This window comes from Emys orbicularis, chromosome 7, assembly GCF_028017835.1.
Source record: "Emys orbicularis isolate rEmyOrb1 chromosome 7, rEmyOrb1.hap1, whole genome shotgun sequence".
NCBI classification, from domain to species: domain Eukaryota; kingdom Metazoa; phylum Chordata; order Testudines; family Emydidae; genus Emys; species Emys orbicularis.
This window is the reverse complement of record NC_088689.1, coordinates 23,196,087-23,223,371: the sequence shown is the minus strand read 5'-3', so window position 1 is coordinate 23,223,371 and position 27,285 is coordinate 23,196,087. Positions and strand designations below refer to the sequence as shown.

Below are 27,285 nucleotides of genomic sequence, written 5' to 3'. Positions count from 1 at the left end.
CAACTATTTTTGAACAGTTTAAATCTTTTTCACAATTGTCAGAGGTTCAACTTGGCCTTTACCCACATGAACCACAGTTGTCAGAAATTGCATTAGAGTAATTAACAAGGAGTGACTTATAAGTTTCTCCAGGACCTAAATTCAAGTCTGCAAAGGCAGTCTACTACCTGTTAACTCTTTAGCATTTTTCAAGATAGGAAACAAAGCACTTTAAACACTGCAAAAACAAAAGCACACTTACAGTGAACACAGCTCGAAGATTATGTAACCTGTCTATGTCTTTAGGCAGCCCAGAACTTGACCATCGAACTAGATAGTTTTCACTGTAAGAACAAGGTTTTTAAAATATATACAGATATGTATTTAGATATATATGTATAAGTTCAGATGTTACAAAATTAGGTTAAGTTCACATTAAACAACCTATTTTTCAGCACTATACGTGAGATTCTGCTCAGTGAAGTGATTATACTAAATAGCACCTTCTTACCCAATTGCTTGTTCCTTGTGTGTAAACATTGTCATTTCTGTCATTTTACTGACTAAATTATATTTTGGGTTTTCTTGTTATTTTGGTAGGGGGGGGGGGGTTAGTTTTGGTGTTTTACACTTGTTAATACAGGAGTGACAGTGCAGCTCTGGGACAGTGAGCTGGATTCTTATTCAGCTCATGAAACAGTAGGACAATTAACTGAGTTCTGTCGTTGGTCAGGCATGAGCCAAAAGTACCCAGCTTGACTTTCAGTTCTCAGTTTGAGTTTGCATGGCAGGCAGTTTGAAAAAAAAACACAAACCAACCATCTGATTTCCAGATCTAATCTGTTGAGTGAGACACAAATATGGTACCACATAATTGCATTTTTAAAGTCACTTTTTAGAATAGAACCATACTTCAAAATCTAAACTAAAAATGTATCAACATTAACTTTAGATGCCGACAGAAGTAATTTTATAAATTCATATAACCACATATGGATACTAATGATGAAGTTTTATGGGGGTCAAAAAGTAATATACTCTTTTGTCTCTTTAAACCTGATATCACAGGTGTGTTTCACTCCTATTACAATCACAGGAACATTTACTCAGTGGGCAGCTGCTATTGTGCTTTGTGCATGTAATATGAATAGAAGAGCAATTCTTCTTCAGTCTAGTAGAATGCAGTCCCTGTAAGGAAGCAGGGGATCCAGAACACTCAGTCTCTCTGATGACTGCCAAGGCAGCTGAACAGTGAATGAGCCAAGCCTTGTTCATGTGTCATTTACCTCTACACAGGTGGAACTAAAGACAATACAATAAGGAACACTACAAATTTCTAATGTACTGAAGCAAGGGAGACTAATCTGTTGCTGTGTTGAATAAAGCAGATGAAGTGCTGTATAATCCATGCTTCCCAGCTAACTTTCTGCTAAAGTTTACCCAGCAAACTGACCTTCCAAAAAGCCCTCTCCAATCTGCCGTGACTCGACCAAAATCCAGAGACACACAAGATAAACAGGTATACATAGTGCAACAGACAGACAACACTAACCTGATAAACTTTGATTCTAGTGGGTCGTACAGAGACATCAGGACTTCAGCATCTTCTCCTATTTTGCAGACTACATTTTTTAAATTTACAAATAAAGCAAACGAAGGCGTGGCGGCAAATTTGGCTTGTCTGTTAATATCAATGTTCTGCTTTTGAGACTGTAATTTAATAGAGACAAAACAGTCAAATTTAAACAGCACTAACGACTAGAATCACACCCTTAAATCATATCCTTAAATCTTACCCTTCCACTATGAAATGTTTACCTGAAACATTTAGGGCAAAAGAAGAGTGTGTCCCCTCCCGGGGGAAGAAGCCCCAGCCCTTGCCATTTTCTATACTGGGAATAGGAAGAGTGCTGAGATTTCTGGCAGGCTGCTCTACTTGGACCCTCCTTGGAGCTCTGTTTTGCATTAGTTTCTAGCTACCAAGGGGGAACGGACAGAATGGAGCAAAGGATCGAGCTTCAAATTTGTCTGCTGGAACAGAAGAGCTTTCCTTCAGTCTCCACTCTTTCCCTGGCATCCTACAGGCTACGAGGAAAGAAGGGGGAGAAGACGGGACCACTACTCTGCCCTTCCCCAAGTTTTTATTTTTTAGCCTTTCTCCGCAATGGATGACTTTAGGGCCTGCCTCTGTTGTTGCTGCTGCTTCGAGCTTTCCCAAGAGAAACAAGAAGATGACTATGATCAGTACCACAACCTGTCCAGAGCCTTGTTAATTACACTCTGCTCCTGCTTGGCAAACCAGTGAGTAGCAGCAGAGACAATGAAACCATCTGCATAAAAGTTCAGGAAGAGCAGATTTCACTGTTCACATTTGGACAGGTCTTTGGGAGAGAGAATTTATTTTTTAAGCAAAGTTTAAATTCTGCAAAATTTTTGCTTTGCCTGCACATTTATCAGCCCCAGCCCTTGCCATTTTCTATACTGGGAATAGGAAGAGTGCTGAGATTTCTGGCAGGCTGCTCTACTTGGACCCTCCTTGGAGCTCTGTTTTGCATTAGTTTCTAGCTACCAAGGGGGAACGGACAGAATGGAGCAAAGGATCGAGCTTCAAATTTGTCTGCTGGAACAGAAGAGCTTTCCTTCAGTCTCCACTCTTTCCCTGGCATCCTACAGGCTACGAGGAAAGAAGGGGGAGAAGACGGGACCGCTACTCTGCCCTTCCCCAAGTTTTTATTTTTTAGCCTTTCTCCGCAATGGATGACTTTAGGGCCTGCCTCTGTTGTTGCTGCTGCTTCGAGCTTTCCCAAGAGAAACAAGAAGATGACTATGATCAGTACCACAACCTGTCCAGAGCCTTGTTAATTACACTCTGCTCCTGCTTGGCAAACCAGTGAGTAGCAGCAGAGACAATGAAACCATCTGCATAAAAGTTCAGGAAGAGCAGATTTCACTGTTCACATTTGGACAGGTCTTTGGGAGAGAGAATTTATTTTTTAAGCAAAGTTTAAATTCTGCAAAATTTTTGCTTTGCCTGCACATTTATCAGGGAACCTTTTTACTTGCCACAGATGATTCAACAAGTACATTTTTAAACTCCGCATACAGATCCCATATACAATCCTAATGAAAATATTAACTGATCTGAACCAGAGCACTGTATCCTAAATTAAGCCTCAAGAAAAACCACCATTAAGATATACAATTTCATTAAATATGCATCTCCTCTCTCATGTCATCTTCGTAGTTCTCTCTCATAGTAATCCATCAATTATTTTATTGGTAGACTATTATATCAACATTTACACTTCTGAAGTATAGGAATCATTTTTTAAGAGGGGGTAAGTTATGCAGCCCATATAAGATAAGCTACACAATGTATTTTTGATACTTTTGATCTTGAGACTGCTTCATGGACTAAAACAGAAGACTAAGCCAAATTCCTGTTTTAATTATATTTTATCATTATTTTTTACATTAATTTACATGATTCTTAATTTTAAAAGATAACAGTTGGGGATAGTGTATCTTACCTTTTCTTCTAGTAGTCTTTCCTCAACTTGCTTGGAAGCTATTTCATGAGCTCTAAAAAGGCTGATTGTGCTGGTTTGTTCTGGATCTAAAATGTTGCCATCTTCATCCCTTACAACCAGATCCAAATCAAGAATCCTATGTAAAAAGTTACAGATTACTTATCATTATGCATAAAAGGCCTGCAAGAATTGCAGAATGTTGAATATGTAATCACAGATACCTGATTTATACGAAGAGAAAAATCTCTTTTTCTGCTCTGTCTCTTTTGACATTCTGGACAAACAAAGTGAGTAGTATCACATATAAATTGGTGGTCAAATAAATGAGTTCTAGCTTCTTTTTTAAAAATCTTCCTGGGCAGGCAGTTCCATGTTACTTCAGAAATCCATATATCCATAGAAGCAAAAGCTATGAGACCCAGCAAAGGAGATACTAAGACCTTTATCTTTCCTTAAGGCAGAATCCAATTTTCTGTCAGTAGGGTCCAAGTGTCAAGGGTTAGCCTCTTCAGAAAGATTTTTTATCCCCATACACACAGCCTATCTTTTGGGAGGATCATCTGTTTTCCACTGTGCCAGCTCCAGAACTTGTCATAAAACCAAGGGACAAAGAACATACCGTTTATATCCCTCCAAGTCTCTCTAACAATCTTGGCCAAGGCCTTGAGGAAGAGAAAAGGTCTTAATCTTCCAAATATCCTCAGGGAATTACTCTTTCCTGTTCTCTTGTGAATTCTTGTTGTGGCAGTCCTTTCGTCAGGAGTTTGCTAAAATCTAGAGTCCTAGTAATCCCAATTGGGTGAATCCCAATCATCAGCACTGAAATGTCATACAAAGCCTGACTCTTCTGAGTAGAAAGTACATAGACAGGAGGTAACAGTTTCTCCTTCCTCTCTTCTGCAGGGAAGAGACTGCACCATTTGTAGCTGGGTGCGGAAGCTGGAGGAGCCACGTATAAGGTTAGAGGAGAAGTCTCGTGAGCATATGGAGCCATGGAGTCCTTGACAGTGTGACACACCAAGGAAAGGATCCTAGGGTAAATCCCCTCTAGATAACGTTCCAGATTACCTGAAATAAAACACTACCACCTGAGGACCTTAAATTAAGGGCCTGAGAGTATCATTCCCATGAAAAGAGGAAACGCAGGACTGTTGAGAAGTTGAGCATCCTCCAGTCTCAGTGCAAGAAACTCTTCAATGACTTGCCTTGAGTTGAAGTAGGAAGGAAGTGCTAAGTGCTGTGGTGTTCCAGGATCTTTGTACAGAACGATCATCTAAAACTGTGCACTGTCCCTAGGTTAGGAGAAAGGATTGGAGTGCTAAAGTTTATAGGGCTGCTGCTCAGAAAAGCTGGGGCAGAGGACGTGATGATTTGGGAATCTGTCTGTAGAATTTATGAACAGAGTGAGATTACAAACTCTGTGTCTTTACCAGGCTGCAAACTCAATTTTGAATGTGCAACCTTTTGCCTTCTCTGCTGTTTGTTTGCCTCCACGTAGGGCCGAAATTCCAAAGATTTGGGGCAAAAGAACAACAAAAGAGTTGTCGAAGTTATGTACTCTTCCAGTGAAGGAGAACAGCTCTTTACAAAAGACGGGCTCTCAACCATAAGAACAGGTTTAGCAGGGGATTAGGGTGACCAGACAGTAAATATGAAAAATCAGGACATGGGGTGGGAGGTGTAATAGGAGCCTATATAAGAAAAAGACCCAAAAATCGGGACTGTTCCTATAAAATTGGGACATCTGGTCACCCTACAGGCTTTCTGGTCAACTGGGGAGACGGAGCTGGATGTCACCTGACAGAAGGGGCTGAAAGTAATCAATAGTGAAGAGCTGATGGGTCAGGGTCTTTTGTCTCCAGCTGTGTCTCCAGCAACTTAGCATTTAGAGGCTGCATAAAGCAGGAAGCCCTCCCTTCTTTCCTGAGCCCAGAAGGGTTCCCAACGGAAGGAGAGGTTACTTACCCGTACAGTAACTGCAGTTCTTTGAGATGTTTTAGCCCTGTGGGTGCTGCACTTCAGATGTGTGCAAACCCTCAGGCTTTTGACCTGAGATTTTTGGTAGTAGTGTCTGCAAGATCTGCATCTGCGCCCTATACATCCTTGTGTTCCGATTCAAGGGAGGGTGGACCCATCGCCGCTCTGGTACCTTCTCAACTAGGCAATCCAGCCAAGGCAAGGACTGCAAAGTAGAGGGGAAGGAGTGCAGGTAGTGGCGCATTAATAGAAACAGAACATCTCAAAGAACTGTAGTTACTGTACAGGTAAGTAATCTCTCCTTGTTTGAATAATTGTCTCTATGGGTCCTTCACGGTAGATGAGTTCCGAGCAGCGTCCAAACTTCTGGGGGTGGGTGCCAGGATGACCGATCTAGTAGAGATCAAAGAACAGCTGCACCAAAGACTACATCTGTCCTTGAAGCATGCACAATAGCACAGTGCTGGGGGAAAGTTTGTGCAGATGACAAAAAGAGCAAATGTGTTAGACCTGTACCTCTCCTGTATGTAAAATGCTTTACAACTACCGCATGCCACGGGAGAGAATTCCACCGCAAACCAGAAAGTTCGCACGTTTGGGGTGGAGTTCTGGGAGAAGATGTGCTTAAGTATGAGGGAATCTGAAGGGTCAGCACTGAGCCCAGAGGGGCTAGGCAGCTGGACAGCAGTTTCCAGCTCTCAAGATGAGGTGCGGACAGGAGGTGTGCACCCAGAGCGTGTGCCAAGGGACCCAGAGATTAGAGGGGTGGCTGGATTCCGTTCAGGCTTGAGAGGCTTAAGCCATCCAGGGACACAGAGGCTTGGATTCCCTCCAAGTTTGGAGGGTAGCCAGCAAGAGGGTGTCCAACTGGATCTGTGACAGTGGGCTCTTTGAAATACTGTTTGCCCTGGAGTGGAACATGAGTGCTAAAGACAGTGGGGTTGCCAGAGGACAGTTCAGGAAATCTTGCAATATGCACTGACTGGCTTCAGCTCCTAAGGAGGGCTAGACTCTCCGGTTGAAGCCTGAGATCAAGAGCAGGCACAGCATCCTCATCTGCCACTGCTGCCACAGGTGTGGACATGAGACCCTCTTCTGCCTGCCGTGAGAGAGCAGAGACACTCCTAGCCTAGGTTTGGAAGCAGAATGAGAGGATTTACAACAACTGTGGCTACAGGAGCCTGTCACTGGAAATATTTGGCACATCGATTCAGCCAGTTGTCTGCTCTGTGAGGAGCCAAATGCTTCTGCCTGGAGCTCAGGAAAGCACAGGAGCCATCCTGTATCTAGAAGAGTGTAGCCGGGTGGGGGGGTGGGGAAATAATCTAATACTCAGTGACTGATCATTCCGCCTTGCAACTATGAACAACAGAGTGGAAACCCACTGGCGCAGATTGTCAAATGAACAGGAGCAGAAACTACTTTGACTTTATCTTTTCATTTCTCTTTAACTTACAGGTAGGGTGACAACCAGCAAATGTGAAAAATCAGGACGGGGGTGGGGGGGTAATAAGAGCCTATATAAGAAACAGACCCAAATATCAGGACATCTGGTCACCCTACTTACAGGTGACATTTGTGAAAACATGTCAATGACTAAGGAGTTGTTCCCAAGTGTTTCATTTTGTTTACAATCAGCTTTTCAACCCCAAAAAGAAACCTGTCAGCTATATACAATAAACTGATCCAGTCTCATAATCTCATATCTACCCATTTAAAAAACAAAAGTCCATAAATCCACAATGATAAAGTTTTTGATTATCGCAACACAATAAAATTAATATCCTGCCTTTATTTATATAAAAGCCCATTCATATAATTACTTTCAGGAAACAATGGAAAACGTAAGCACATACATGAAATCCAGAGAGTATATATTTAATGCATAATAAATATTTCTTATATCTGGATATTAGAAATTGTCATTTTATTTCATTTTACGCAAAACATGATATATGGCTACACTAAAAAGATACTGCACCCTTTTAAATGTGCATATTTACTCAAAAGTTCAAATTCAATTATCTCCCCTACTCTACAGGGAATGTTTTGATCACTTAATTAGTCCATCAGAACATTATGAATAAAAGACACAGTACAAGATGTTCTATTGTGTTGAACACTGAGCATCTGGACGTTATTCAGAGTAACTTTAACCAACTCCTTAACCAGATGGTAAAATACAGTAGCCAAACAAATAATATCAACAACATCTGGTTAACTGTCTACTGGGGTACAACAGACGGCATCTTGGATTATAAATGTTAAATTACTTACTGAATGGAGTTAGTGATTTTATCACCACTATTTTTGCTGAAAAAGTACATGAACACAAGAACTGAAGAACCTGCAGTATTTAAGTAGCAAAGCACAAATAGCTGAATTCTCATGAGCTAATCATACTACAGTGGCACTTAAAGACAGTTTGGATGATCAATCTTCCATCCCCAGGAGTTCAATAATCTTATATTACCCCACCTTCTCATTATTGAGAATGCTACTTTGACCAGATTCCAATTTTGTGTATAAGCAAGGAAAGATACCTCGCTTTCAATTAAAAAATAATGTCACAACTGAATAGTATGACATTCCTCCTTACCGTGGGATGATTTAATCTACAGCTAACCAGTTCAATTTTCAAACACAACATTCCCTCCATCCAAATAGTTTTCAGGAGGCTTAGCCTTAAATCAAAAGTCACCTCATCTAAGTTGCTGACATATCTGATGCATGTCCCATTGTAACATCTGTCATTAATTAGGTGCCATTTCTGGTTTTTATCCTCATCTTCTGGGTGAATATAAATGCTTATGAAATCTAATCAACTTTTAACAGTATAACCATTAATACAAGCTAGATACTACACAAGCAGCAGCACAATGAGATACCCCACATTTCCCAGACAAATCCTCTAGCACTGCATGAGAGCATTAACAAGTTCAGAGTGCAAACAGCTGGTGATACTAGAGAGGCAGCAACAGTTTATGTGGAATTGTCAAAGGGTTTTCAAAGACAGGAACATTTTTATCTTTCATCTGACCTCAGAAAAATCATAGTTTTAATCTGACATCAAATTGATGGTGTCACAAAGTTTATGAGTGACAGCTTAACAGAAAGATTCTAGTACACAAATTATAATTTGTACTGTATCAAAATGCTTTTATATTGCAATTTTCCCCACTTTGCCATACTCTAAAAAGATTGCTACTTAAAATACAAGTACTACTCCTTACAGAACTACTTTCTTCATATATATGCGGTGCCTTTGAACTGCTGTATAATACGACAAGGCTGATTCCGCCCACTCCCTCAAGAAGCGCACACTATGAAGTAGTCATCACAAACCTGTTTCCATAATCTATTTTGGCAGTCACTTTCTTTTTCAGTTCCTTGAGCTCATCTTGGGGTAGAGTTCCAGAAAGTATCTGTGATCTCCATTCAATAAGATCATATATCATGTGTCGTACACTGTGGAACATGTCTCTGTTATCTTGCTGTTTGAAAATAAAATAGTTAAACAAGACTGTCAATGTTATTTTAAAAAGGTAAATAACAGAGCACATTTTAGAGTTTTTATATGACAAATTAAAAACATGGGCCATGAGATTCAAAACTAGGTGTCTAAAGCTATGCTCCAAAATTAGAGGCCTGGTTTCCAATAGTGCTGAGCATGGTGCTGTCCCCTCAATGGGAATTGTTGGGTTCCCAGCACTTTTGAAAGTCTTGCCTCTTATTTAGGTGCCTAAATACTGATTTAGGAGACTAAGTTCCTTTAAAACATTGACCATGATTTATTCAATACAGTGAAACATTTAGGATTAAGGCATCTTTTTTGTTTATATGGTTATTTGTTTATAAACATCTTTTTTGTTTATATGGTTATATACACAGAATTCAAAAGGACAGACAGCAGGGACATTAGAGGAATAATATAGGAAAGAACACTTTGGTTTTAAAGACTAATATAATACTGTATAATTTACTGGGGTGGGGACAATGGACTTGTTCTGCCATTAAAAGAAGAGGTGTTTCCGGATTTATGATGATATTGAATACCTGTTTACAGCGCTCTGGGGTCGCAAGAGATCAGATCTTAAACCTGTCTAGCTCAGAACTGAATATAGGCTCTCCAGCACCTCAGAGCAGTATAATATTTTTAGGGAGGGGAAAATAAGGTAGAAAGCAGGGGACGGGGAGATGAAATTCCATATTTGAGAGGGAAGAAGTAATTTCTCTGACAATATTTATATAAATACACACAGGATTAAACTTTAGCGACCACGAAACAGGGCCACCTCTGGAGTGAGATGCAGTAGTTGCTTAACAGTGCACAGCAATGCTACACAACAGTTTAGGCAGCAAGTGAATGTTATATCTAGGGCCCTACCAAATTCACAGTCCATTTCACTCAATTTCACTGTCATAGGATTTTTAAAAATCGTAAATTTCATGATTTCACTTATTTAAATCTGAAATTTCAGTGTTGTAATTGTAGGGGTCCTGACCCAAAAAGGAACTGTGGGAGGGAAGGGATCGCAGGGTTTTTCTAGGGGATGTTGCAGTACTGTTACCCTTACTTCTGCGCTGCTGCTGGCCACAGCACTGCCTTCAGAGCTGGGCAGCTGGAGAGTGGCGGCTGCTGGCCGGGAGTCCAGCTCTGAAGGCAGAGCCGCCGCCAGCAGCAGCGCAGAAGTAAGGGTGACATGGTATGGTATTGCCACCCTTACTTCTGCGCTGCTGCTGGCAGGGTGCTGTCTTCATAGCTGGGTGCCCGGCCAACAGCCGCTGCTCTCCGGCCACCCAGATCTGAAGGCAGCACAAAAGTACGGGTGGCAATACCATGACCCCCCCTCCCATAAAATAACCTTGCAACCCCCCTGCAACTCCTTTTGGATCAGGACCCCCAATTTGAGAAATGTTGGTATCCCCTATGAAATCTGTAGAGTAAAAGCACACAAAAGACCAGATTTATGGGGGCGAGACGAGATTTCACAGTCCGTGACACATTTTTCATGGCCACGAATTTGGTAGGGCCCTAATTATATCCAGGTGAGAAACTACAGTAGCTATTAAGCAGACAGATTACTAACCACAGTTGCCATTTGGCAGCAAACCAGGGTTAACCTCCCTATTCTTAAAAAAGAGACTATGATATATTTAAAAAGATGAGAAGTAGTCAGAACTAGGGTTGCCACCTGCCCAGGTTTTCCCAGAATTGTCCCTTTTTTGACGCAGCTGTCCTGGGAAATCAGTAAGGGTGTTCAGTACACACTGCCAGCTGGCCAATTTTAGTGTTTTGGGCTCAGGCTCATTCTGGATGTCCTGTTTTTTTATACCTCAAGGGGTGACAACCCTAGTCAGAACCTCAGTTATATATGATCAGAAAGTCAACACTTCCAACATCATAATGTCATGCAGTACATGCTAGGCCACCAGTTGAGTACTGATCCAAAAGGGAATTGCCAGCATCTTCCTGCAGTCGAGATATTTCACTGAGGTCTCCCATGCAGGCCATGATCAGGCTCAATGCTATTTATCAGTCCCACAAGGACCAGCAGGGATAACTAAGTGCTCAAACTTAAGCTACAGTTCTTGGGTCCACATTTTAAAAAGAATGTTGAAAAGTTGTTAGTGTAGAAAAGAAAAAAAAATGATCTGAGGGCTGGAGGAAATGAGACACTGCAAGAGCTCAATCTGTTTAGCTTATCAAAAAGATGACTTAATTGCAGTGTATAAATACCTTCACGGTGAGAAACTACCAGGTACTAAAGGGCTCTTTAATCTAGTGGAGAAAGGCATAACAAAAACCAAAGGCTAGAAGTCAAAGCCAGACAAATTAAAATTAGAATGAATCACAATTTTTCTAAACAGTGGGGGTGATTACAAGCTACCAAGAATAGTAGTAGATTCTCCATCCCTTAATGTCTTTGGATCAAGACTGGATGCCTTTCTGGAAGGTATACTTTAATCAAATAAATTTGAGAACCGCTGGACTAGGCTCCCCTTCTTTGTGTCTGTAGTCGTTTATGCCCTCCACTCAACACCACCCCCAAGTACATCTACTGCCACCCAGCACTGAAGGCAGAGTGGAGAGCAGCGGTTGCTGGATGGGTGCCCAGCTCTGAAGGCACCATCACACCAGCAGCAGCACAGAAGTAAGAGTGGGAATGTGAATATCACTTTGTCAATATCACTTTTCACAGCAGACTTAGCACCCCATTACCACCCTTACCTCTGCATTGCTTCTGCCACCCGGGGGGCTGACTGCCAGAGCTCTGCCACCTCCAGGAGAGAAATTCGCGGGGGGGACAGGGAGGAGGGGAGAGGAGGAGAGACCAAGTGGCAGGGCTCCAGCTGTGTCCTTTATCCCCACCTCCCGGGTATGCATGGCCCTTCTGCATGAGCCCCAGCCACACAGGGCTGACAGACAGAGCTCTTCCAAAAAACCCAAACACACACACACAAAACCGCGCACACAGCTCACACCTCCTTTGACACATTCCTGTGCTTTCCTTGGGAGGCCCACCCCATAGTTTGAGAACCACTAACTTTAGTCAAACAAGTTACTGGGGTCAATAAAGGCATAACTGGATGAAATGTAATGGTCTGTGTAATAGAGAAGGTCAGACTAGATCAGCGGTTCTCAAACTGTGGGTCGGGACCCCAAAGTGGGGTCGCCAGGGCTGGCTTAGATTTGCTGGGGCCCAGGGTCGAAGCCAAAACCAGAGGGCTTCAGTTCTGGGTAGCGGGGCTCAAGTTACAGGCCTGGGGGCCTTGGGCTTTGGTCCCACCCAGGGTAGGGGGGCTTGGGCTTTGGCTTTGTGTGTCCCCAGGCAGGGGGGCTCGGCCAGGCTCAGGCTTCGGTCCCTCCTCCTGGGATCGTGCAGTAATTTTTGTCATCAGAAGAGGGTCGCGCTGCAATGAAGTTTGAGAACCTCTGGACTAGATGATCTCATGGTTCTATCTGGTATTAAACTCTATAAATCTACCACCTTTTCATTCTACCTAGCTCCCCTTTGGGAAGGCCACCCACGGTTCTTTTCTCTTTTCAGAGATTAATCAAATTTTGTTATGTAATGCAAGCATTATCTGTAAGACATGGACTACAAATGAATGGATCAGAATGTAGCATTTGATTCAATTTATCTATTCACTTTATAACCACAACAATGACTGTTGCATGTAGTTTCAATGAATTCCTGCCAAAGACAGCAGCATACATTCCCTGTTCAATAAGAAGTTTTGAATTTAAGCAGCATGCAATATGATCAGATACTTGCTTCTATAGAGAGGTTGTTCATATGTAAGAGATGCTGTATATTTAATATCAGAATTAGTGCTTCACATTTTAGGCACCCTTCTTCAATGGTTCAATTGGTATAAGAGAAGCATATGTGGGTAGGAAGGAGTTTCTGACCAACTTCCCCCTCCCATGCCCCCCACTTCGCAACCACCTATGCTAAGTTTTGTGCAGCTCCATGTGCGTCAAAGTTGAGAAAGAATCACGGATTTCCCTCTCTGAACGCTCCCAAGCAATGGAAGCAGGGGGTTGGGCAGGACTCTGATCCCTACATAAGTATGGGAGGAAATAGGGAAGCCACTGGGATCAGAGTATGGAATGAGCTGTTTTAGGGGTTCAAGGAGAGAGTCTGGAAAGTTACTGGGGTGTGAAGGGCCTGTAGGGGACATAAGGTCATTTCTCATTCTGTTCTTCCTAGTTATTTTTCCCAATTCTGCCCCTTTCATATTTTGTCCCTTCCAGATCCTGTCCCACACATCCTTTTCTTGCACTAGAAAAGCATTACTGCTCTAGTATTATGTCAAATTTCTACTTTATAGTCACTTGCATCTGATATTCTCAATCTCTCTCTCTAGCCTCAACTGCATCATATTACATCTCATTCTCTGATTCACTTCCAACATAATTCATTTTTGTCTCTCCGTCCCTCTCCTTTGTGGGCCTCATCCAAAGCCCATAGAAGTCCATCAGAACATTTCCATTGACTGCAGTGGATTTTGCATCATTCGCCTCACCCTGTAACATTCGAAGTTTCTAGCTTCTTTTAAGTGTCCCTTTATGTGAAACATGCTCATTACCACACTCAAGTAGTAATTTATTTCCTTGTTATCTTCACTTTTCCCAAGTTATGTTCTCAAAATCTTATTTTTGCAGGATATTCACTTTACTTTTGCCATAAAAACAGAATTAACATAACATACATTTCATACAGCTGTTCGTGACATCTAGAAATTTTGCAACAAATAGCAAAGAACATACTTTGAAGTGGAAATTTCCCATTTTCTTTAAAGAAGATGGGTTTGCTAATCTTCCATTTGTAGTGACCTTAAACTAAGAGCACTGGGATGCTGCATCTCCTCTAATGTGGTATTAGACTACAATAATACTGTTTACATTTCAGCCATATTTTTCTTTAAATCACTATATTTAAACACAAGCTGACTATCTGAAACTGCCCAGATCATCACAAAATATTCATAGCTAACTCCAAGCTTGTAGTTTTTCAGTTAATCTGACAGACGATTAATGCTTATTGCTGTACATTTGTAAGATGCTACTGTGTAATCAAAAACAAGCATGCACAGAACACAGCTGTTGAATTTTAAGAAGTTTTGTACGTGTCAGACAGAGATATTAACATATTGGTTTAATTAATGAGTACTAACTTTTCACTTAGAATTTATGCATATGAAAATAATCAAGACTGAGAATTTAAAATCTGTGCTAACCAAACAAAGCAATTTAATTTGTCCATTAGTATTTTATATGCCAAAAAGGCTTCTATTGATGCATTTTAAGGATATTTTAACCCCCACAAAAGTTAATCTCAGTTTTCTGAATTTGACATAACAACCTTGAATCTCTCTCCCTTAAAGATAAATATTACAATAGGGATCTTTCATTACCTGATCACACAAGTATGTAACAAACGGCTAGATCCTATACCACTTTATAGTTCTATAGTCCCTTCAGTGTGAAGACTGCAAATAACTTAACAATGATTTAGCCTTGAAACATCCATTATGAGATATCTAACTATGGTACCTATAAAATAATAGAAAACAGCACAGTTCCTTTCCATTATTCCAGTGTCATAGTAACACTGTCCAGGATGAGGTAGCTATTGTGTTAAAAAATATGTCGTATTATATTACCCCCAGTATTGCAAAGCTATCTGGGCCAAAACTGGAACCCTGAATCCAAACCATTTTTAAATGTAGGGAAAAGAGACTTCAAATATGAATCCCTAATTCTAAATCTGTCCCTATTTTACAGGGTCCGAGTCAGATTCCAACCCAGAATGGAGACTATTTTCTGATTCCTTTTTGGACATAGCTGAAATTTCATTTGAAGTCTGATGAGATGAAGTTTGGAGAGTTTGGTATGATCAACCCCTAGCCCTGATTCATCCGCAAACCTTAAATAAGAGCCTAAGCTGGATAAAGATCCAGCCGGTAAACACTACTCATCTGTACTGTATATTATAATAAATAATACTAATAATATTACATGAGTTGATATTAATTGGCACAGAATATCAATGAAAAGTTTGATAGGCCCAAAAATTTCTCCGACTTAAAAAAAAAAAAAAAAAAAAATCTGATATGGTCTAAAAAAAAAATCTACAACACAGATAAAAAGCCAGCCCTCCAGGGTGACCTGCTCATATCACTACTTCTTGGTGCAGTGACTGAAATCACAGGCAGGCATGTTACTAAATCATGTTGCATCATTTCTCAGCTCTTACTGCATGCCGTGGTCTCATAAGAACACAAGATACACCTCTACCCCGATATAACGCGACCTGATATAACATGAATTCGGATATAACGCGGTAAAACGCACTCCGGCGGATCAAAGCAAGTTCGATATAACGCAGTTTCACCTATAATGCAGTAAGATTTTTTGGCTCCCGAGGACAGCGTTATATCGGGGTAGAGATGTACTGCTATACCAAGACCTGCTCTCCAAGTCCCTGATCCTGCATATCATATCCACAGTTTTCAGAGCATGGCACAGTATGGAGAGGTATGTCAAACACCTGAATCTCCAGGTTGCCTTGTCACAGAAGCCCCAAAATAGCTTTGTAAAATGAGTTTCAGAGCTACTTTGGGAGAGTAAGAGTAAGGAAAGAGTGACCTTGGTTAAATAGACTCTGTGTACCTTACATTCTACTATTCCTAATTTTTTAAATATCTGTCTTTTCTCCTCCTTTCCATCCAAGTCATAAAGCCCAGAATACTGTAAATATAGGGGGGGGGAAACAGCGTATTTTACTTACCACATATAGCTGCCGCCATATTATGGACCACTCTCGTAGTGTTGTGGTAACTTCCTGAATCAGTGGGAGCTCACTGGGTATGACTGTTTCATGCTGTCTAAAGTTTGCAAAAACAATTTTTGGTAGAATAGTAAAATGATTAATATAGTCCAATTTGTAGACACGAGCGGTTATTGCTAAGTTTCAAATCCAATTCCATGACAACAGGATTCAAAAGAAAAAACAAACATATTACAAGTTATACAGTATATCACTATATGCCATTCTCGACTCTGCCACTGGCCTGCTGTGTGACCTTGCACAAATCTCACTTCACTTCCGTCCATCAGATTCCCCATCTATAAAATGGGGATAACAATATTGATCTACTGATGAAAAGCACTATATGAGAGTTAAGTATTATTTCCACAAATTTTAACATTCCACGTGTATCACACTATTTACTTCTTTTGTAATGTACTAATGTACTAATTTTGTAGGAACCGATTGGGGGAAAGCCAGTTATGTGGCATGTATGAGACCATGCCATTATGATTGATCCTTTAGCAAAATACTGTTTTTACACAGGAAAAACCTGTTTTGTAGGTGTTCACCATTGGTGTGTCTAGATGACTATTTTAAAATAGTCCATCATCTGAGTATGGAACGACAGCTAGCTCTTTTAGCATGTCAAAAGTGCAGCACTTAGTGGCAGTTTTCTAATCAGCCAGGAAGATGCCATTATGCAGTAATCATATGATTAGTAGTTTTATCATTTACATATTTAAGAGGGTTAAAAAAAGATCAGGCAAAAAGGAGGAAATATTTTAATTCTTTGCACCAAAGTTCATATTTGGCTAGTCATTTGTCAATTCCACTCAATATTACTTTTGTTTCACAAATATCTTTTTTAAATGATCTTCTATAACGGTATTATGACCTTTAATACACATGTATAGTAACTTGGTAACAAAGTTCAAATTCATACATATCAAGGTAGCACTGTTTCCATTAGTATAAATTGCTTATATATAACAGCTCAAAACGTCTGCGGGCAAGTGAACTCAGGACAGTGGAATGTACACAACACCACAAAACTTGACACTGGGATTCACCGATGGAGATGATAATCTTTTGTAGAAATGCTTCTCAGCAAGGCAACAAACGACAGATACCTTACCATGAGGAGCTAAGTTTACTTAGCTTATTCAAGAAATGGTCAATAACTGACTTGAACATCATCTACAAGTTCCTACATAATGAGAATGTATCTGCTCTTAGAGTCATCCTTACCCTACTAGAGCAAGGCATAAGATCCAATGGCAGGAAATTGAAGTCAGAAACAATGAAACTGAAAATGCAACTCAACTGCTCAATAGTCAGGGTAATTATTAACCATGGGAGTAGATTATCAAGGAATGCAATAAACTCCCCATCATTTGGAGCATTTAAATCAAGACTAAAAGTTATCATGCTCAATGCAGTAATCAGTGGATGAAATTCTATAGCTTGTGGTACACAGGAGGTCAGACATTTGCTCCTAATGGTTCCCTTCTCACCTTTATATCTATGAATCAATTCTGAAGTGTTCAGCATATCCTTTCATTAGCCAATAGGAAATGAGGTATTAGCCTATCTCATAAAAGCACAGAAATTATATTTCCACAAATAGGAAATTTTATTCTTGTTAAACTTCAAGTCTCAACTCACCCTTTTCCTTCAACTATTGCTTCTTTAAGCTGAATATAGGAAGCAGGAAATATGCCCTTTGGGGGGGAAAAAAGAGTTAGTTTTTTTATATATATAGATATATATATAGATATATAAGTAATCAGACATACATACATTTGGACTAATTATTATCTAACAAATAGCTACACTCTGTTCTGCACAGAATTTTTAATATTCTATTCAATAGCATTAAATAGGCTATTTTATGAATGTCTCAGATCTGAATTTGATTTTGTATGTGTATTTTAAAACCGTTATGTCCCTAACTTTATATATTATCTTTATAAAACTGCATTATACAGCAGAGGTAGCTCCTTAGTTAAAGTACAGTGGCCTGTAAGGAGATGCACTTCCCCCTCTGCTCATGCATCTACTGCCTCAGGTTCCCCAACTCAGTTCCCAGAAGAAGGCACATAGACTCATGGGCTAAATCACATCCCCTCTCTAGGTCTGGTTCATTAACAAAAACAGTTCAACTCAATTCAACACAAAGCTTCTCTCACAGACTTTATGGCTCCTTCCCAAACCCAGGCCCTGCTGCCTATCCTGTTTTTAAGCCTCTCCCAGCTGAGGTTTCTACTCCTGCTCTCTAAAGGTATCTCCTGCTGTCCTCCTGACCCTGGTCTTCCCTGTCTGCCGCAACAGACTCCTTGTTATAGGAACTACCACCTTAGGGTTGCACATGACCTTTGGTTACCTGACTTGGCCACACAGTAACACACACGTGTCCCACACATACACACCAACTATTCTACCATCGCAAGGCATACACATTTCAATGAGGGATATCTTAAAAGATTTCTGCTGGAAGTTTGCTGCTTGCCTGAAACAATTTCACTTTAAAAGTGAGTTGTTGCCTCCCTCCCCAATTACAGAGCCTAGAATTAGGACATAACTTTCAAATTAGATTTTAAAAGTTAACAAATGCCCCTAAACCAGGATAAGATGATACCTTTCCCATAACTCAGCTTTTAAAACTAGTGGCCAAGTATCTTGCCTTGACACACACACAAAAAGAGTAGACATTTTGAGATTATAAACACACAAACACCTAAGCTATGTTTCAGATCTTACTCAGCACCAACACCAATAAAGATGGATAGATTTTATTTTACCTCAGCAAGTTTTCCAGTTACCTAGACTAGCTCTCAAAGGTAGAGAAGCACAACTGAACCAAATTTTGTGCAATTTGTGCTGTAAAAGTCTGTATTCACGCACACATTAACATTAACTTTTCATAGGTTAGTGCCACTTTAACATAACCCCCGCACAAGTTAATTTAACTGAGGGAGCCAAGTTACAGCCCTTGAGTGGTTAACTTTCTTTTTAACCTCCATCCCAATCCTTTGAATATGAAACACATTAGATACACAAAAGAGGGGTGGGGGAAAAGGAGTGAATAACATAGCTGAAGAACAGACTCAGAAAGCAGGAGAAAATGCCAAGTGCCAGAGGAACAACCAAGAGACACTGGTCAGAGGAAAGGGTCTCAGGAGGTCAAGGATGGGATGTGCAAGCAAGAAAAGGGTCAGCTGCAAAATCTAGACACAAGCCAAGAAAGGAAAGGAAGCAGAAAGCCCAGGATATTGTAATAGGAAGAAGTTCTCTCTCTCTACTTAGCTCCAATCCTTAAGAAAGCGGAGGGGTGGAAATGGAATGAGAAAGAGTAAGAATACATAGGTATTAACACTGTCAGCATTCAGGAGGTTTTCTACAGGGAGCAATACAAATACAATCAATCAAGATGCACTAGCGTTAATTTAGGTCAGGTGAGTCTCCACCACACCTACAACCAATTAAAAAAGGATTCTACAGGAATTCCCCATTTTAAATATAGGAAATCTCTCTCAAACCAGTAAGATCTTTCAAAACAAAAGAAGTTTTTTAGGACTTGTTACATTTAGCGGCAGTCAGATTAATACAGCAGCACCTGGAATTAATTTCAGTCAACTTAAATACCCACTACTTAAAATTTAGTGAGGCACATTCTTGAAGTTTTACTTCAAAAGAATTTAACATAGCACCCCAAAAGAAAAATAACAAAAAGGAATAGAAAAATCAAAAGGTTAGGAAATGGGAGAGGCCTACCACAGAATTCAATATGTAATTACTTTGGTTACTTTTAGACATGCAGAAGGCTATGCAAATGAAAGGAGCTCAAAGTTCATTTCTGTATGCAAATATGTATTTCTAAACATTTTTATTTTAAAAGGTAAAAATCAAGACTATAAATCTTTAATTCTGGTTAAGTACTATTATAAATTAACCCTCCTCCCCCCCCAAAAAAAATTAAAATGCAACATTATAGGCAATAGTTCAGCTGTTTCCTTTTTTGTTTTGGAATGTCTGCTGTCAACAGACATTTTATGCTCAGTTCAAGCCAACAACAAGGCAAAATTGCATTGCAGAAAGCAAGATTACTCCATCTTTCACAGAGAATGGCTGAAAATCACAATGCTATCACTTTGCAAGATGCAATTGCATTTTATGAGTAATTCAGTATTTAACAGAACATGAAGCTAACATTAGCATAACAGATCAACTAGATTTTAAGTTTTATAGAAGTTCTTAGTTGACTTTTTAAACAAAGATCCAATATACAAATGAATCTGACATATGTTTATAACAAATATTTGTTACAAGAGAAAATGAATCTGTAACTGGGAATAGAACACTTACCTTTTTTGATTTTTTTCTTAATGTGTAACCTCTGTACCAACCTAGAATAAAGTTATGAAAAAGTTTATTAACACACTGCAACAGATTCTCCTTTGGAGTTGGATAATATCTTAGCTTTCTTTCTGTCCACAAAGATTTTCTCATTGTAGCTGAATTTCAATTCTCCGTAAAATTGATAGCTTAATGTTCATCTTCACTTAAATCAGTTTTGCTTAAATTGGTATTTCCCAAATCAAGCTAAGCCATTTTAAGTGCACATACATTAAAAGTTTGCACTAGTTTAGCTAGTTTGCTTTAAAACAGATTTAGCTAAACCAACGGTAATTCTTTCATTTAGATCAGCCCTTTGTCATCACATCAGGGAACAATACCATGCAATTTAGGATGCTATTCACACACCACGAACAATAAATAGGCGAAGACCCAGATGAAGCAGATAGTTTGTGATCAAATTACTGGCTGAAATGTGTTTTCATAAAGCATCAGAACAACTTCAAGCAAACAATCAGGAAAATCAAAGTCCATGAATTATTCATGAACTGAAAAAAGGGTTACATGTGTTTGTTAATTTATTCACAGGGTGCCCCCTGAGCACCCTGCTGGGGCATTGGTGCAATAGAGTGTCAGAAGGAAGAGTCCCACCTACTGTTAGTTAAACCATGGACTCAGCAAGACAGAAACTACAGAGCAGCACATCAGCAATAACTGCTTAGGGGTCCAACAGCAACAGAAAATACAAAACCTGTGATGACAAGTTCTGTAATGACTGAATGGATATTTAAATGGTGATGCTTTGGGGGATTTGTGTTTTACCTTACAAAAGTAAAAATTATGTTGGTTCTCCAGAGTTCTCAGTGTTAAAGGGCCTGAAGCCCTAGTTCAATGCCAGGCAGAAAGGAAGCTGGCATCCCAGCTTTCCCCCCCAACAATTCTATTGTAGTGCAATCATTCCAATCCAATAAGACATTTCTCACACTCACAGAGGCAGGTGGCATGCCAGGAAAATATGGAGGTAATCTCTCATTTATTGTGCCCCCAGTTCACTACACATCTGCAAGCAATCAGCATTACAGCTTTTATTGTTTCTGAGACCATTCTGTTTCTTTGTGACTGTTTAATTAAAAAATCCCACAATACAGTCATTCACTCCCAAAGAAGGTGCTGTGCCAGGCAGATCAGTAGGCATCTCTCGTGCACACTGTCCCCAATTCAGTACAAATTGGCTTGCAAACCTGCTTTATGACTATTCTGTATTTCAGTTTGTGTCCATATTGGTTCTCTTGCACCCTCTCACTCCTGCCTTAGAGAACCCACAGTAAAATGGTGCTGCTCTCCACAGTTTTATAAAGACAGTGGAGCGCAGCAAAAGATTTTGTTTGGATTTGGGCACAAATCTACCTCACGGACTGTTCCAATAAGTCAGGGAGCTCATGCTTGCACAGCAGCCTGTCTGCAAGTACTAGGCACAGTTGTCCCACCTCTAAACCTATCTTCCCCACAGTTCAACACATGGAAGATAGAAAAGTTAGCGGAGGGAAGGTGGAGAAACAGACCACCACCACCACCAGTCAATCCCCCTCTACAGTCATCCACGTAAGAGCCTGGAGGCTCTGCATGGGAGCATGAAGGGAAGGAACAGAGAGCAGGAATACTTTTTCTACCTTGCAGAAAGATTCAGAGGGGTTTCAAAATTCAGACACATACTAGCCTGGGGCAGAAATTAAAATGAAGCCCCCCAAGCATGGCCCAGAAACAGCATGCTAGAAGGAAACTCAGTGCCCTCCCCTTTCTCACCAGTTTGCAGGAGATTTTGACTTCTCACTGAAGTATTGCCTCCTACTCCCATCTCTCATAATGTCTGTGGCTAGTAAGTGTCACACTCTAGCTATTTGGGGTCTAGTAATATTTCCTAACCCTATGTAGGGGTGGGTTTGTGACAGGGGCGGGGGCAGAAGGGAGAAGAGAAATGGGATATATTAGAGAGCAAAGTATAGTACAGAGATGCACCATAGGTATCTTTCCACTCTGGCTAGCAGGCTTAGACTGCAGGCTACTAGGTGTTGGGGGAAGAGACCAGGATATGACTACTCGGTTTTGGTATGTGACTGTTAAAATGATTTGTACAGCCCGTAGCACAATGTGGCTCTGGTCCATGACTAGGGGTCCTCTGCACAATGATAATAATACAAATAAAAATTACATGGAATGTTTGCTTATACAAACAACTATGGAAAGATTTGTTTCTCCATAATATTAAAGATTGAAGCAACACTCCTAGTATCACATTGATTTTATTTTTATATTACATACACACACTCTGGGTCAGATCCTGGCCCCTCACTCCATCCCCTTTCCATTGGCATTGAACTGTCAAAGCACCAAGTGTGGTCAGGGAATGCCTTGGTGATTCAGAGATGGCTTAGCAACCCGTTCCTAGCAGGCTGAAGCATGCTGTGCTCTGGCAATTCTGAGCCAATGGAATAGCTCCTAGAGCCTGCTGAAGTGGGGACAAGTTTGAACAGTCCTGATGCTGTTCTAACTTGTACCAGGGCCAAAATGGTTCCCAGCTGTTACTAGAACTGAAGTGGGGAGAGGAAGGGAACGTGGCAGAAAACCACCAATGCACCCACCTCCAGTTGCGGAGAGTGTGGAGCCCTTCGTTTTCAGTTTTTATTTTATTTAATTTTTCCTGGGAATTTATCTGTGTTTATTACTAAAACAAAAATAGGTGAAAAATCAGTGGAAAAAAACATTAATAATTTTTCTGGGTAAATATCGGGGTTTATTTTGGTGGACAGAAGGACAGGAGGAAAAAGTATTCAGTAGATTAATGCTTTCGTTAATGGAATTCAATGTGGTTTGCTGCAGAATTAAAACAGAACTCAAAACACGCCACCTCTGAGTTTAAGAAAACAATATATCTCTAATCCCCAAATAAAACTTTTCATTTGAATAAACAGTTTATTGTTGTAGACTTAGAACTATTAGCCTATAAATATTTAATAATTGGGCCACACCATTTGCAGCGCATACACTCAACTTCATCCTTTTCACTTTTTTAAAAAAATATATTTGAATGATACAAAAGTAGAGTGAAAATTGGAAAAAAATCGATTTAAACTGAAAACGAAGGGACTTAATGATCTGTTAACTCTTCCAGGACTTATTGAGGCAAAGAACTACTCCTAAGCAACAGGATTTGTTTACTACAGTTCACAGTCTATTTGGAAGTGATCAATAGAGGGTGACATGGTGTAGAGGTGATTGCAAACAAGCAATATAGTTCAAAGGGTGTATCGAAGTAGAACTAGGGTTGCCAACTAGGATTGTCCCTGGAGTCTCAGGAATTAAAGATCGATCTTTAATTAAAGATTTTGCCATGTGATGAAACCTCCAGGAACACATCCAACCAAAACTGGCACCCCTAAGTAGAACATAAGATACTCATGTGACCTGAAATGCATACCAGAATCTCATTTTCCAAACAGGGCAGTGGGTGAGATAATTCATTGGCCAGATTTTATCTAGGCAGCCTTAATTTGTGTCCCTTTACGTGTATGCAGGATAATCTTTAATTACTTGATCATATGCTATTTTTTTCCACAAGACCCCTGCCTCATTAAGTGCACAGGAAGGACTTGCTCTGGGGAATGAATCCAGGTTCTGTAATGAAGGAGACTGTTGTCTATAAGACCCCTGCTTCACTTGTTACAGAACTTTTAAGGTATGTAGTGAATGAGGCAGATGATTGTAGGAAGGGAAAGAATGGTCTCATGGATAACGCGATTTAATGCTGCCCTGGATAAGTGAATTCGATCTCTACTTCTGCCACAGAGTTCTTACGTGATGCTGGGCAAGTCACATAAACCGAACATTTCACAGAGGGGTCACTAACTCTGTGTTCCTCATTTTCTGGGTTCTGAACTTGATACCCAGGGGTCTGATTTGCTAAATTGCTGAGCACTCACAGTTACAACTGAAATCAAATGGAGTTGTGCTTTGAACATACATGCATGCCCACATCCCTACACACACAAATGCCCCCCGCCTAGACTCTATCTCTAGCATACTATACAACCTAAACACTCTGAAAAATCAGGTCCTAGTATTCTCAAATTGAGTATCTCAAGTAAGGGGACACTTTTGACCATACTATCTTTGTGCCTCAACTCCTGTTCTGTAAAATGGGAATAATACCGTCCTCTCACCTCATGGGAGTGTTCTCAATATTAATATTTGTGAAACACGCTGATTCCATAGTGATGAGCACCAGATAAAAGTTCATAAGGAAATTAATAATTCTGTCTTCAGAGCTGGGCTTGATTAGTATAACATATGGGGCCACATGCTGACTGATGGTAAAACGAAATATTGAATGGCTGCCCATTAAGTGATCCTTGTCCATCCTGTGCTCTGAATAAGACAGGGATTCTATGGGAAAAAATAGTACATGATTGTGTAATTTAAGATTAATATTGCATATGCACAAGGGGGCCAGATTAAGCTTGCACTGGCAACATTAACTCTGGCATTTCCTAACTTCTGACTGCTTGATTTTGCAACCTTAATAATATTTTTAATGTAGTTTACTTTGTGTGCAATTAGATTTAATTTAAGATGATACTTTGCTCAATTTAGAAACCTGGTTTGTTTTTTGTCTAAAGCAGTGATGGCAAACATTTACCCTCACGTGGCTAAATGAAGACCATACTAGAGAAATTACAAAATTTCCTCAATGGACTCTTTTATTGGCACTTTGTTTTAGGCAAATATCAGTAATGGGAAAACTGGCCCAAGCCTCAAATGATTCCCAAGGTGACCTGGATTTTGAAAATCTTTTAATTATGTTGTGAACTATGCCTAAACTTTTTAGAATGTCCCATGACCAATGTTGTAAGATTTAATTTATTTTTAGGTATGCGTCCAAAAGAATCCCAAGTGAGAAAAACCTAACGTGCACACACACTAGATTTCACTAGCCCACTCTGCAGAACATTAAATGATATACAATCCCAGTACTGTACTTTGTCCTAAACAGTGCCTTCTCTTTGTTACACAGTCATTTAAATCAAGCAGGATAAATATCCCCTAAAAACTTGAAATGGCCATCACCATTACAGGTGAACATGAGGCAAGGCCCCCAAATCAGATTAAACCAGTGGTTCTCAAAAACTTTTGTACTGATGACCCCTTTCACATAGCAAGCATCTGAGCGCCACCCCCCCTTATAAATTAAAAACACTTTTTTATATATTTAACACCATTATAAATGCTGGAAGCAAAGCGGGGTTTGGGGTGGAGGCTGACAGCTCGTGACCCCCCCATGTAATAACCTCGCGACCCCCCCGAGTTTGAGAACGCCTGGATTAAACTTATTAAGAGAGCCTTGTTTTGAAAAGCTGATATTCCAGTTGAATTCTGAAAAAGAAAATGTAGGTACTGTAATGTGGGATTTAAGGAAATACTTCTAAAGCTAGAATAAAGAGACCTGAAAATATCCTGTATCTATTACTAGGATGTCCCTTTTATAGGGTTGCCTTCCAGAATTTTACAACAACAACATACTCAATGAAAAAAATATCAGGAATAAATTCCTTGAAAGAACTGGTTTTGGAATTCCTCCCCCACCTAAATCAGTTCCTCTTGAGGCCTGAATGACCTCTGGAAAATATTAGGTCATGAAAGTTAAAGGATTTTTACGCCTTTCTTTTCAACAGTCATTGAATTTAATGGATAATTTCCACTGGCTGTTTGTTTGGTTTGCCCATTACACCAGAGTGAGATTAGGTTAATAGAACTAGAACCAGATAAAATATAGATTAGAAAAGTGTCAGGTGTTTTGTTCTAGAAAATCTTTCTTCAGACTACAGCCCTTCTTTTCTCTTGTACCAGGAAAAATGCATGTAATTGCATAGGTTTGCTTTTTTTTTTTTTTGTATTATTCCATTAACACTCCAAATTACAAATGTGGGAGGGAATTTTCTAGTTGAAAAAATGTCTCTATGCTTCTGCCTAAATAAGAAAGCATTAAACTTAACTTTTGTAATTTGAGAAGATTAGTTATTCCCTCTGATTAAATTTTAAAATTTAGTCTAGTGCATTCCTGAAGAGCCTGGCTTCCTTGAAGGGAAGAGAAATTAACTTCAATTTTGATGGTGAATTTGTGTTTCATGCTCTAAACCACAGAGCTTTTCTAAAAATTATAGCAGGATACATGCTGTTTGCAGCAAACTTAATAGCCTTGAAAGGATGCACATAGAAAATTAAGTGTAGGTTGACTTGAAGACACTTTTTTTTTTTTTTTTACATTCCAAAGGAACATTTGTATCTTGCTATAAACTACTTATCCAAGAAAAAAATTCATTTTAAGCGATAAAGAAAAAGTCAAATATTATTTAAAATGTAGGTGAGAAAAGTTGTTAACATTTTAAATACTGTACAGGAACAAAAAGCAACCCTAGTGATCCAACCTAATATAGCCTAGCAAACTGATTTAAATTAGATACATACAAGTGGCTAATATAAAATAATATCCATCAGTTCTGTCCTTCAAGTTAGCTTTTTATAGCGTCCCAATCTGAGTAGTAAGCCCATTTTACTTTCCCTCCTCCCTTTCCCTAGAATATTGAGTGGGAAGGGTTGCAGAGATAAACCTCCAAAACAGATGGATGATCATCTTATTGTGGTGGAGAACAGAGACAAAGATAAGTCAGTTTTAGAGCTACTTGTCCAAAACTCAGATTCAAAATTAAGATACTTGTAAATCTTTGCTGATGGCTGTTGAAATGAAATCTTCCTGGCAAGTTATTTACTATAAAAAATAATTAATTTTTCACAGTAGGAGATATAGTATGGTTTTGTCAGCCTTGGTCTGGAAAGGAAACAGAGGAAAATATTCCAAAGCATGGAATAAGTAGACAGGAAAATGGCAACATTGACAACTTGTTTAACAATGTTAGATGTGTCTTCTTCTCTGTACTTTTTAGATGAAATCACATGAGACAGAGGTAGAATCTTCTGTCCCATAGTTAATACCCAGTGATCAATCTTGTGGCAATGAGAATGTGGTTAAGTGGAGAAAACGGCTGTTTTATCAGACCAATGAACAG

At 39.7% G+C, this 27,285-nt stretch overlaps 1 protein-coding gene across 1 annotated transcript in view; it reads right to left on the bottom strand.

Annotated features, from left to right (window-relative positions):
- DOCK1 (dedicator of cytokinesis 1) overlaps nt 1–27,285 on the bottom strand; it is a 558,093-nt gene that overhangs the window by 464,137 nt on the left and 66,671 nt on the right. Inside the window, exons 3-9 of the mRNA XM_065408426.1 lie at nt 20,177–20,217; nt 17,477–17,532; nt 15,788–15,884; nt 8,832–8,980; nt 3,510–3,645; nt 1,532–1,689; nt 242–323 (exon numbers count right to left, since the gene is read on the bottom strand). Of these exons, the coding sequence (XP_065264498.1) occupies nt 242–323; nt 1,532–1,689; nt 3,510–3,645; nt 8,832–8,980; nt 15,788–15,884; nt 17,477–17,532; nt 20,177–20,217 (719 nt within the window). The remainder of the gene's footprint in view (nt 1–241; nt 324–1,531; nt 1,690–3,509; nt 3,646–8,831; nt 8,981–15,787; nt 15,885–17,476; nt 17,533–20,176; nt 20,218–27,285) is intronic.